Below are 13,681 nucleotides of genomic sequence, written 5' to 3'. Positions count from 1 at the left end.
ATTCACCTATTGCTTTGGCATCGAGCTTTCTGAAGCCTTACCAGAGTTTGTACAATGGCATGATTGGTGGCATTCATATGGGCGTTGAGTGGGAATGAGCACTCCCCATCACAGTAGTTGGCTGCATAGCCCTTTGGAGCGATTATCCAGTCCTTTTTAGGAAACAAACAGAACGTGATTCAAATTAGAGTTGCCAACTTGTACAGACAACTGCATGCAATTAAGAGCAGCTGAAAATTTTCCACCAACTTTTTTCTTGAGGGTGAAAATGTGTTTTCACTAAAGCTGTTAGGGTTCGGGTTTTTTTTTGTGAGCCATCACTTTTCCATGGACAAACTGATTTAAATGTCCAAAGAATGGTGCACATCTATGCACAGCTTAACTGCCATGAACTAAGAGTTGTATTCCTAAAACTCTTGCTGGGTTGCGCCCTGGGGATTGTGGGCTGGATGCTTTCGTTTTCCAGTATTTTCTGCAGGTTAGGCCCTCTAGTTGAAGTACCTTTCCGAGGCTGAGTCACTGTCTCAGCTGGTGTTACCTCCTGGAGAAAGTCATGTACATGCATCTATGTGCACACGTGAACAGTTCAACCAGGGAGCTCCAGAATGGCAATATAAAACACTGGTGTAGTACTCACAGACACTCTACCGTATATGCTTTTATACAGGGAGACTAGTCTGCTGAAGTGGGAAGTAGTAGTGCCATTACAGCTTATCCACCTCTACCAGTCTCCTAAAGGAGACACAGGACAGCCGGCCTGCGCAGCATGTGCAAGCAGGTGGCCCCAGCGGCAATCTGTGCCGTGCTACGGAAGAAGATGACTCCTCACCAAGGGGATATTAAACTAATTACAGCTTTTCTGCTGCTGACACCAAAGAGCCAAGGGTAAATGAAAAGCATTAGCAATTCTTAGGAGGCATTTCACCTCCCTTGGTGTCAGGCTCTGCAGAAGGATGCACTGGTGCACTTCACATGCACACAGTTCTTAGATGATTTCCTCTTTACCTGACAACAATTACCTGGGTTAGCTTACAGTTTGCTACAGCAGGCCCAAGCAGCCAGAGCCTTGCTGCAGCTTTGCTAGCCCTGTCTGCTGGTTGATTGCTAACATAAGAATACCTGGGCATAGCAAAACCACTCCTTCACTTTTCTGTACTAGCTGACCCATAATTTGCACCCGGTAAACCGACAGTCACTCCTACTACAGCAGCCAGTACAGGCCATGTAATTAAACTTTAGGTTTAATGCAGTATAAGGGAAGTGCTCTGCTAAAAGATTTGAAGGAGAAAGCAGTACCCAGCAACTGCAGGGGGCCGCTGCCCATCATCTCCCTACAGTAAGTAGGATCTGCATTCCAACTCCTGTTGGTCTGTGGCCTTTCTCTGGCAACATCTTCCCTTTCTGCAACTAGAAAGGGGAAGGCAGTGCCCTCTAAACCATGAACTTCACAAGTGGAATACATGTCCTGCCTGGAAGCAGGGCAAACAAGCTAGGGAGGAAGTGGAAAGACTGTGCACAAGTAAAAAGAAAAGCCACTAGCAAGCAATGGGAATGGAGTCAGTATGCAGCCGTGTTTGTGGCCAGTGGGCTGGAGCTGACATAAGCTACAAAAAAATGTGCTGTCCCATTAACTGGGAGAGGATTTTCATGTGTTGGGTATTACAGAAGCAGCGGGGGTAGCCCTGGCATCCTGAATTGCAATCTGGTAAAAACACTGCCTGATCTAAATGGGACCTCCCTCACAGAAGTGCTGAATGAAAGAATTTTAGCAAATAAATAAATTACAAAGAGCCCATGAGGGTATTCTTTGAAACGTGATGTTTGCTGACACTCTATACATAATGGTCCTAAATTACTTACTCTAAACAACTCCCTGGCCTCGCTCTTGGTGTTGCAACTAAACCCAGTCTTCAGTCCACCTACCGCAGCCAGTGCTAATTGTGGGGCAGGAGGGGGAGGATTTCAATACAATGGCCAAGGTTAAAATTAGGGCTGATCACTAGAAAAAAAAAACTTCAGTTGTTTAAAATCACTGCTTAACATCAGATTTTTTTCCTTATCATTAGAGGCACATGAATATGAGCCCTTGCCCGTACCATGACTCCCGCGAGTGACAGAGAATGACGGTATATTTGAATCTCATAAAGTATCAAGCTTCCTCTGGATCTTATCAAATGTCACAACTATCAATATTTATTTGCCCTTCCCTGTGACTGGTTTTAGTGAGGAGACACAAGGGACATTTTAAAGCATAATGGCAGCCTCGAGTGGAATTACCGTGACACTGTTTAGATAACATTTCATAACAAAATGTCTAGTTTACCCAGAGAGAAACATCACCCACCTGCCATCCCAAGTCTTGGAAGCTAACGTAAAGCTCGTGCTTTCTGCACGCTGTTTTTAGGTCACTGCTGTTGTAATCTGTTAAAAGAAAAAGAACAAAACAGGAATTTAGAAAGTAAACCAGGCAGAGCATCGTTGGAGGGCACAGCTGGCCAGATGTGTTCATGCTGTGGGCTCAGCAGTGAGAAACAGCAGCTCCCTCAGCAGCCAAAATGATAAAGGTGTTGAGGGACATCCAAAGCAGGACTGAAGCTTTTAAGATGCCTGTGGGAATGGAGGCACCCAAGTAAGAGTGACTTGCTTGTAATTCCTTCAGCCGCCTTCAATAACTTGACAAACAGCACTTGTAAAACATCTCCAGTAGAACAACTACTTAAAAATAAATATACTCCTTCAGCCAGGCACAGGCTAGGCTGTTTGCACATCCCTGCTGGATGCATCCATCTGTTTGAGCATCCCTCCCACTATGCATCCCTGCTGGGTGCTCAAACTCACCCCTCTTCCATAGACGTGGTTTCCAATGTGTGTCATCCTAGGTGGTTAAGCTCAAAATGCACATACTTACTAAGGGAATTACAACCCTGGGAAGGTTAGTCATCACCTTGTGCCCCTGTACTGGTCCTTAAACAGCTAAGATGTCCCACAGGCATCTTAGTGAAGCCATGTCCCCATCCCTCTCTGTGCCTTACCCCCAGCCTGTCCTGGACATCACACACAGCTCCATGCACCACTGCCGCTCTTGGACCTTCACAAGCAATGCTCAGAAAAACAAGTTTCTCCTTCTCATAACCTGCTTATCTGCAGATAACACAGGATTTGATGCACTGCCAACATTAACTTGCTCCTTAGTGCCAACACTGCACAGAAAAGTGAGGGCACAGGGTGCAAAGCCCTGACCACAGACTTCCCCCTTGCCATGGCACAATGTACGAGGATAGTTCAACCATGCAGGAGCTGCTCCCGACGGCCCTACAAAGTGTAGCTTTTGACAGCGAGTGGAATTTCCCATTTACATTTGGAATGAGAGGTGGTTCCACACACAAACACCTGGAACTGCTGAGGAGCTGAGCTGTGACAGAGGGGCCTTTCACCCCTGGGTGGCTGCACACATCCAGCCTTGATGGGCAGTGACTGATTCCGTCACGCCTCACGGGGCTGCCGGACCTCAGTGCAGCAGCCACAGAAACCACCTTTGCAGCTGGGTGCCTTGGCCACCAGCTGTGGCTGCCGAACCCAAGCTTCACTCCCATGGGAAACACAAAAGGAAGAGATGGCAGCAAATTCAGCTGAGCAGCGTGGGAGCCCAGTCCCCATCCATGTGGTGACATGTGTGTACTCATCCCAGAGCTAGACCCAGACTGGCCATGTTCTCCTCCAGTGCCTTACCCACAGGGGCCTCCTCTCCTCTCACACGCCTCATTTGCAAGTAAAGGCGTTTCCATCAGCAGGCAGATGCCACATGCTGATGTGCCTGCATCCCGCTGTCCTGAGCCTTTCAGCTATCCAGCCCCCCAGCGCCCCTAATGCGGCTTGAAAGGGCACCCTCCCGGAGCAGCTTTCCCCAGATGCGGCAGCTGGGATAGAAAAATATTTTCAGTGACTTCTTGCTTGGCTCTGAATAAGCCTTTCTTTCTCTTCCCTCCACCCTCCCCCTCCCCCCCCCTAAGTTTGGGAACTACAAATGCAAATATTTATTCAAAGGAAAAACTATAATACTAAAAGCACATCCAACTGACATTAAGGGCAGCACAGCATCACAGCTGGGTACAGTTAACACTGAGGACTGAAAAAACCCTACACCTCAAACCCAGCCTCCAAACCACCAAAGATTAGAGAGTTGTTTTTAGAAGCAGTTTGGGTTTTAAACTGTAAGGATTGCATTTCAGGCTTTCAATAGCTTCGCTTCAATCACGGATTTAATCAGGTGAGCAGTGCTGGTTAACAGCCTGCTGCAGCATAAACATTCGCTCTTTCAGGAGCACTTGGTAGCAAGGACAGGGGTGAGTCTCTCTATTCAGGCTCTCTATTTTCAAACCAGACATACCCAGTAGAAACCAGGGTGTGATGAGTTTTTTCAGATGAAGCTTTTCAGTCCCTGGCTCAGCCCAGGAGCAGATTTCGAGCATGAGATGTTTCTAAATGATCTGATCATAACAAGGGGAAAAATAATGAGCAGAAGATACTTTGAGTGGTCAAAGGCTTTCATTTAAGTACCCAAACACACAATTTCATTGTTCTCCAGTGGAACATGTGTAGTTTTCTTAGGGGAAAACCATCTGTATTTGATAGGGAGTGACAGTGGAGTTGATCTATGCACAATGAACTGATCAGAATGATGCTACATTCCAAATCCAGCTACACGTTACCCAGGTCAGCTACAGGAAAGGGGAGAAGGCAAGGGAGGCAGAGAAAACAGGAGTGGGCAGGAAGGCTGTGAGCAATCACAAGTTTAAGAAAACACAAGGGGGGAAAAAAGAGCTGTTTAACAAGCTACACGAAGCAGAACATGCTATGAACGTGTCCGCTCTCACACTGCCTGAAACCGGCCCCCAAAAATCGGCTCAGCTCACTAGCTGGAGTGACCTGACTCACACTCTGCACTGAGGGCTGGCTACTCCATCCAAAGTAGACACAGACAGCTCTAACTCCTTACAGGCTGGAATCTATCTGGTTGGAGAGCAGCTCTGTGGAAAAGGGAGCTGGGGATCCTGGTGGACAAGCATAAACAGTGTGCAGCTGTAGCAAAGAAAGCCAAGAGGATGCTGGGTTGCATCAACAGGGGCATCACCAGCAGAGATAAAGAAGCCACCATCCCACTCAGTGCTTGTCAGGTGACACCTGGAATACTGTGTTCAGATTTGGTCCCTGCTATAGCAAAAAATATGTGGACAGGCTGGAGGAGGTTCAGAGATGGGCCACAAAGTTGATCAAAGGGCTGGGAAGCCATGAAAGGAGAGGCTGAGAGAGCTGGGTTTGTGCAGCTTTGAGAAAAGAAGGTTCAGGGGAGACCTTCCTACCACATTCCAGTATTTAAAGGGTGGCTACAAAGAAGACTGAGACTCCCTTTTTACAAGGAGTCATACAGAAAACACAAGGGGAGACTCCAGCTGCACATAAGAGGAAAGTTTTTCACAATGAGAACAATCAGTAGTTGGAATAATCTCCCCAGGGAAGTGGTGGATTCCCCAGTGTTGGGCACTTTTAAGATTCAGCTGAACAGAGTGCTGGGCCATCTTGTCTAGGTTGTGCTTTTGCCAGGAAAGATTGGTCCCTTCCAACCTGGTACTCCATGATTCTCACTTGCCCAAACTCAGTTTTTGCTTTCTTAAATGCTGACATACTAAATATCCCTTCTCCTGGGATTTGCTCTGTCCCCTGCTTAGCCCTCACCCCAAGCTCCTGTGCCCTCTCTTCTTGTTATGTTTGCCTACCAAGTCTACTTTATGGAATCTACTGTAGCTGAACTTTAGGGATGTTACAAACCTTTAGTCAATCCTTAGCAGTGGCTTTCTGAGTTGGGGAAAAATATTTAGCAATACAGACGCACATAATAATGATCCATTCCCCATGGTCTGGGGCTCCACATATGCCCTACCACCATGCACACTGGATGTGCATGCAGGCTGAAAGAAGAAGAATCCATGCAGTAAAGGGTTTCTGGTGGTGAGAGGGAGCTCACTGTGCTACTGAAGTTGGCCTCCACAACACATTTTCCCCAGAGCCTACCAGTATCAGCTACCCCAGTCCAGCATACTCACCTGTTTTAGCCCAAATTGCCATTTGAGGTGTTTGCAATGGAAGATCCAGCTGCCAAAAGACAATAGGGTACATGTCCCTCCCTGCCAGCCCTGCAGCAGGGAGCCAGGAGGGCCAAAAGGAGGCAGCCTGCAGTGGGGAGGGCCCTGCATATAGCCACCATGGGCCCAGCTTACATTGCCACGACATGATTTGCAAGGATTGTTTGCCAGAGACCTTCAAAATCTCAGTGAGTTTAGGGAGCTCCTGTAAGTTCATTGTGGGTTTAGCAAAATGGTGTCTTTTTTTTAACCCTGAATGTAGCAATTCAGAGACACTAGCTTGGCATTTACAAGGCACTGCCTTTAATCATACTGCAAACTATTTTGTCTAAAACAGAGATTTAAAAAAAACCCTGGGTCCACACTTGAAAATAACTTCCAGGGCAGCACAGTTACGACAGCTTGTGTCTGTGGCCTGTTTGCACTGAACGTTGTCTGCCTTTCTGTGAGCACAGATGTTTCTCTTAAGGCTGGACACTGGCATGTGTGTTGCTGAAAGCAGAGAGAGAATAGCCTGACTTAATGGTCTTCCTCCTACAGATACTTATGCACTCACCTTAGATTTCCTATATCCTCTCCCACGTTAAGTGCTGGCAAAGAATACATAAATATTTACTGAGGTTGATCCGTCTGAGAACACCCTTGCTGCTCCCAAGGTGCCAGCTTACCAAATTCCACACAGTAATTAATTGCTTCTGTGATTCAAAATAGCTTTGACAGAGGTCTCCGAGGCCAGCCCCTTCTTCTTGGTGTTTGACTTCGGTGATTTGCCCAGATAAAGCTGGTGTAAACTGATCACACAGTTAATAACAGCCCACTTCACATGAAAGCAATCTGCTTGGGTGGGAAGACGGGATATGTCGGGCTGACGTGGACCTGCATGTGAAGGCATGTACAGAAATGCTGGCCACACCGCTCCAGTCTGCATCTGAGTGCTCTTACTAAAGGGAAGATTGACTGCAAGATAATGATGTTTGTTAACAAGACCCTTGCCATCATGGAAGCATTTGGCCTTATTTGCCTTCAGTGTTTCTGCATGCTGCCCTTTGTGGTATTTGGTTTCCCGTGTATGTGGGGAAATCTGCCTGGTGCCGTGCATGTCTGCTGGAAGGAAAGGCCACTTGGAGAGCCCCTTCATTTCTCATGGAGCATCTCACAGCAGTTCCAGAGGTGACAGGGTGGTTAAAGAGAAGGACCCAAAAAGGGGTATTGCGTGAGTTTCACTCTGAGCAGACAGTGCAGCCCAAGTCAGATGTTTAAATGCAACTCTCTCTATAAGAAGGGACTGATGGGAAGGGATGTGCCTGAGGACTGACAGAAGAGGGGGGTTATCACCACTGGTCAGAGACAGCCCCATACAGGAACTGTAAGTCATAAAGGAACTGGCTGTATGGTGGCAAAGTCTTCAGGCTCAAGGTTCACTACCTGTTATGTTAAGGAGAGCCTCCAGCTCTTCAGGTTAACTAGAGGGGCAGCCCTGGAGTCTGAGAGCACAAAGCTAAACCCACTTCAAGACATGGCTGAGCGAGGGCCTCCAGGTCTTACTGCCAACAGAATAGAAACACCTGGATGCTCCTCCCATCCACCTCATTCCTCCTCCACGTCCTGGGCTAGAACTGGCATATGGTTTTCCACCTCAACCGATGAACATACTTCTTATTCTTCCTGTCCATCCTCCTTCTGCAGAAGGACAGAGCTTGGCTCCAGAAGTGCATTGATGCAGGACTCTCTGTCAAAGCAGTCTATAGCCATGGGGGTTACTCAGTTCTGCTTTATATAAGCCAGTCATAATTACGTGTTGATAATATGGGGAAATGAGCTTCCCTGGTGAAAAGATAGAGACCATTGAGATTCTTATGCCACAGCCATAACCTTAGTATCTGAGCACTTGGTGCTGACTGCAGGACAACAACTGCACATCAAAGGGAGCACAGCAGGGTCCCAATCCTGCATGTAGCAGCATGGCTTCATGTAACCCCCCACTGCCAGCTCACCAGATCCAGTACCAGCCCAGCAGCATACTTCATGCACTCTGAATGGCAGGACTTGAAATGCTTTCCATATTTAGATAGTAAATAGGGCTTTTTTAAACATACCACTCCACCCCAACTCACAGCATCTTTTGGGAAAGGGGTTCCTTTTTTGTACTGAAGAAAGAAAGCCCTGTGTATTCACTAACATAGAGGAAGGAAGGTTCAATCTACAAAAAACATCAACACCAGCCAGCTGCCTTGCTCTCCAGGAGAAAAACTGCCCTCAACCCCTGACAGGCAGCATCAGTCCTAGCTCAGAGAAGACCACAGACCAAAAATCTGATGTGATGTAAGAAACAGTGAGAGGAAGATGTGCAGGCAGGGAACCACAGCATCCCAGTTCTGCACCTGCTTTGGGTCCAGATGCATCAGGGCACCTTTAGAAGAGCAAGACAGCCTTCAGGGTAACACCCCTGGGCTCACATAATGCTTCATCCTGGAGTGAGCACTTTCCCAGCCCTGCCACGCATTGTCAGGGCATGGATGAAGGAACTCACACAACAAAAACCCAAAAAACTCCTGTGATCTCTTTAATGCTAAAAACATGTATCGGTCATTGGTGCCTCTCAGGCTATTAAATCAACCACTTCATAAGGAGAACAGTGTCTAAGAGTGTCACACTTAGAAAGGAAAATAAGCTGATGTAGTCTCTATTCCAAACACAGAAACCAACCAAACATACATCTTAACTTTAAATTCCTCTCCTTTCCCCCGCCTTAAATCCACAGTGGCTCAACTATACCTTGTTGACTACTGAACTGCCAAATTTCAGGTTTTAAATTGAAGCTGGCTTTGAGCTGGAAGAGCTCAAAAAAAGCCCTCGAGACCACAGAATGACCAGCTATTTTTCCCTCTTTGTCATTTTATAATTTCATGACCTAATGTGTGGTATATTCAAGAAAGCAACAACATAGAAATGACCCCTTTTGCCCAATATATCTGCTCCCTCTGGAGCTTTGAGTCACATTGCCTGATTTAATAGCAGTGAAAATTAGTTTAAAAACTGTGAAGCTTGTGAAGCTAGAGATTAACATTTGGAGCTTAACCTGGCTTGGCCACCAGCGCCACAAAGCAGCAACGCGGCAAGTAACCTTCCCAAAATCCTGTGAGTGCATTAAAATATTGGCTCTTGTGATGGAGGGAGTGCAGCAGCTGAGCCCACCGGAGTGTGAGAACTGTACACTGCTTGTGTAATGACTGAGCTTATTGCTTTTATAACACCCAGATGAATAAACCACTTAATGCTGCTGGCAAGCCCAGCACATGGGAAGGTAACCCAGTGAACAGCCCTGATGCCTGCTTTTAAAACTGCAGCTTGGAGACTCCAAGGAAAAGCAGGACCAAAGCATGTCTCAGCAACTGGGACTGATGGATGGCTCCCAGCTGCAGGGCTACAGAGGGCTCTCACACCAGATTAGATGATAACTCCTTTGACCAGCCTCCCATGAGGAGGTCAGGCTGGAGAACTGAGTCACCCTTTTGCCCTTAAAATCCATGAAGTGACACTTCACACCCAGCCAAGCCCAGCACTTGCATGATATGGCATGGGAACCCATGGCCATGGGGCAGCAGGCACCATGAGGACACACAACAGCCACTTGGTGGCCAACAGCTGCTGGCACGCACTAGCCCAAAGGGCAAGTCCATCACCACACTGGGATGAAGCAATAGGACTGCACTGACACACAGCCATGACCAAAGCCTGGCTGCCAGCCCTGGAGGTGCTCATAATCTGGCTCTGGCTCCCTGCAGGCTTTCAGTGCCACAGGCAGCATGGGGCCTCTTTGGGTGCACATGCAAGAAAAGGGGACAGCCTACTGATTCACGCTGGCTAAGTTTTGGCAATGCTGCCTCATCTCCCTGTGCTGTGTCTGGACATAGAGTAAAAAATACAGCCACCTCTCCTCCTTGGGGTATAGTCATTTCTGGACACAAGAAAAGCAGGGATCCTATTGGAAATGAAGGGGGCAGCATAAGCAAATTAATCAAGTGACTTTGAACAGGCTGAAATGCTTGAGAGGAAAGAAGGTACTCAGTGAATGAAGAACTTGCAGCACTGTGATGCAGGGAACAGTGGCTAGAAAACAGTCAAGACTCAGAAGACAGAACACTCAAGTTTTGCCAAAATTTCAGAGTTACTGTATTGTCCCACCAGCCCAGAACAGCACTCACAAGGCTGCTGTACAATACCTGCAACACGCAGCAATTCCAGTGCAAACAGGCAATCCTCTTTGCCTGCCTGAAAATGCATTTCACCTACTATACACTGCTAGGCAAATGCTGCGAAGCAAGCAACCTACAAGCACAAGAATCAGGGTTAAAACACCTCAGCCCCATGAATTCAATGGCTGCAACTTCAAATGGGGGCCTGGACCCCACTCTGGATTCAAGAGGTCTCCTGTAAGTCTCATTTTAAGTGAGTTACTTCCATTTCCTTGCAGATACAACCTGCTCCGCCAAGAGCATCCCAGCTTACATACCCCTTCTTGCTTCTGCACTCAGAGTAAATACAAACATGACAAGAAGTCGGCCCAGCTTGTGTTGGATGGTTACCTGTGTTGGATCATTACCTGTGACACTAGACACCCTGGAAACGTCCTGAGCCTGGGTGGAGCGGTTTCGACTCTGTTGCCGGCGCCTGCTTGTTGCTGACCTAGTGGTCCGTATGTGAACTTCACTCACTTTGAAGAAGGCCACCATGAAAGGCTGTTTGTCGTAAGGGCCATCTCGGCCCATAAGGCCTGCTTCTCTAGGATTGACACTGAAACCTTCAAACCAAACAGAAAAGGGAGTGTTAGACAAAGAGTGCGTTTGGATTGCTCCGTCCAACATCTTGGCATCCCCATCCTTTCTTCCTGCTCATACTTCTCTTTTTTAATCACTAAACGTTCCCCTCCTGCCACCATGACCCATGGATATTTTTATGACAGCACTCCATCCATCCAGGATAAGGGACATGCAGCACCTGGGTCTTTGGTACCCCGATGCATCTCTACTTCAGTTTAGGCACTGAAAAGGTACACAGATAGATATACAAACTACAAAGCCCAGATGCGTCATGAAATTAGTTCTGCTGCCCATGAAACATGAGAAGCAGAGATGGGATTAGGAGAGAGCAGAGGGCAAAGAGATGAGGTGCTTTTGTCAGGAGCACAGGGATGGGCTCTCAGCCCATTTGGGAAGGTGGAAGCTGGCACTAACATTTCCTCAGGAAGAACAGTGGATAGCGCCTCTGGTCTCACTTGACCCCATAGGTGTCAAAGTTTCTGTCGACTGTGAAATGCTGTCATTGCAGCCACCCTCAGAGGAAACAGCCCCACACAGAGACCGCATTTGCTTCTCCAGTGCACAGCTCCCACCTCAGGTTTGATGAGATCTGAGCAGTGATGGCAGCTGCAGCAGCCAGGAGGGTTGCCATAATCCCACATGGGGAAGTACATACCCACAACTCTGCTCAGTTCTCTTCCTCTAACCCCTAAACTTCACCCAACCTCAAACCCCAGCTTCATGCCCCCTTCCACCTCCAACCCAAGAACTGGAGCCCTACCCCAGCCCTCTTGCACCAGCTCATCCTGGTACTGTTCAGAGACACCCCACCTCACTCATGAGGAAAGACATGTCCATCATGGGATAGCCAAGAACTCACAGCCCTCTATATGTGCCCTCAGATTGTTGCTCGTGTTGTTGGCTACAGCTGCCTACAAAGGCAGGGTGCTCACCCCCCCATATCGCAAGTGGACTCTGTCAGCACCACGTCTAAACATCATACAAGAGACTTGTGAGGTCACTTGCATTAACTTGCCCATAACCTACCATCCCGAGTCACCACGCTCAGCTGCAGTCCCATGTTGTGCTGAGGGTTCATCACCCACATGTTACTGGTGGCGGTGACATCAAACTCCAGCCAGCCCTCCTCCGAGGCCCACACCACCCGTGTGTCCAGCAGAAACAGGTCCGAGGCCCTGCAGAGGAAAAGCATAATGATAATATTGTGATGTCTGAGATTTCCTCCCCTGGTTTTTGCTGTTACAGAAACAAAACCTGAAATCATTAGGAGTGATGTTAATAGCTAGGAAAAAAAAACCAATGCCTAAAATCTGCCTGTCTGTATCCAGAGTTTTGCTATGCTTGCACATGTAAAATTCAGGATTACAAAGGCTTTTCACTATTTTCTAGGCTGGAGGAAAGCAATTCTACTCCTCAGATCAGTCCAATTCTCCACCAGCAATGGATTAGTAAGGTACTCTTCTCCCTCAAGAGTAAAATGCTAGCTCAGTAGGACAGTGGTCAAACTAACAGCATCTCCAGGCATTTAATGGCTCTGTCGAAAGTGTTGCATGGTTTCAGCCCCCTTTCCAAAACACAAACACACCATAATTGACAAAAATAAAAATCAATTAACAGGCCAAGGAGCAAGCAGTGATGGTCTCTATAAAGACATTACTCCAAGGCTTATCAACAGGGATTAGAGCACCTTGTTCCCAGGCTCTTGGCACTGGGTCTCATTCATAGGCTTCACCTGCAAATGTTATCAAGTCTATACATACCTTTTTTTTCAGCATTAAATGCCTATTAAAACTCAATGAAATTAGTTCAATGAAATCAGCTGGAGAAGCACCCAAGAAACACCATGTAATAATAGAGTATGCCTATATTATATGCCTATAATAGAGTTTCCCTACTCTATTATAGGCATAACTTTGCTGTGGAAGAGAGCTGCAATTCCTATCCTTAACCTGTGGCCATCACCACAGAATGGATACTGGGTGTCAATCCCATCTTCACCTCTCTTCCTCCCTGGATTTCTTTTTTCTAACAGCAACTTAATGGAAATGACAAAACAGGTACCTGTCCCTTCCACCCATCAAAGGTTAACTTCAGAAAAAAAACCCAACATTTCGATTGAGTTATATTTTATTTTTGGCCAACTGCTATGTCATAGTGCCCAGCAGCTTGGGTTGCATGAGATCACACGTGGAAAAATAAGCACTTAAGCATATTAGGGCTCCTAGTGCAGCTATTTTTACAGCATAGAGACTTTCCTCTGCTTCGCTGGTAGCCACACACTCCGTGTCTGACTCAGCAGCCTTTCCCACAGGGGTCTTTTCCATGGCTCCTCCAATGGGAAGGGGGTTCAGGAACAGCTCTGACCTTCACCTCCAACAGCGGTGAGTGGCTGGGGCTGGCCAGCTGCTACATGTTTTGGAAACCTTAAGGTTGAAAGAGTTGGGCTTTCCCAGGCAGGGTATATAAGCTGAAGTGTTGCTTAAAGGAGACCACAAACAGCAGCTGCAGCTGAGACCACTCTTACGCTGTCCAGGTTTAAGAGAGGAATGAACTGCTAGGTCATTCCCACCTCTGAATACAACTTACACATTGGCCGTTTCCAGTGCTTGAAATGGACTATATCCAAAAAGGGGTTTTCCTAGCAGCTGACATTCCCTCTCACACCAACTGCTTTCTGATCTCCTGTCCTACCTCCCTTCCTCTAAGTGCCATAATCTTCCT

At 47.3% G+C, this 13,681-nt stretch overlaps 1 protein-coding gene across 1 annotated transcript in view; it reads right to left on the bottom strand.

The window, feature by feature from the left end:
- Positions 1-13,681, bottom strand: part of BMP6 (bone morphogenetic protein 6) — an 88,965-nt gene that overhangs the window by 1,565 nt on the left and 73,719 nt on the right. The window contains exons 3-6 of the mRNA XM_034061373.1: positions 11,987-12,135; positions 10,744-10,941; positions 2,345-2,421; positions 42-152 (exon numbers count right to left, since the gene is read on the bottom strand). Of these exons, the coding sequence (XP_033917264.1) occupies positions 42-152; positions 2,345-2,421; positions 10,744-10,941; positions 11,987-12,135 (535 nt within the window). The remainder of the gene's footprint in view (positions 1-41; positions 153-2,344; positions 2,422-10,743; positions 10,942-11,986; positions 12,136-13,681) is intronic.

Source organism: Melopsittacus undulatus, chromosome 1 (genome assembly GCF_012275295.1).
Source record: "Melopsittacus undulatus isolate bMelUnd1 chromosome 1, bMelUnd1.mat.Z, whole genome shotgun sequence".
Classification (NCBI taxonomy): domain Eukaryota; kingdom Metazoa; phylum Chordata; class Aves; order Psittaciformes; family Psittaculidae; genus Melopsittacus; species Melopsittacus undulatus.
This window is presented reverse-complemented; position numbering and strand designations above follow the sequence as displayed.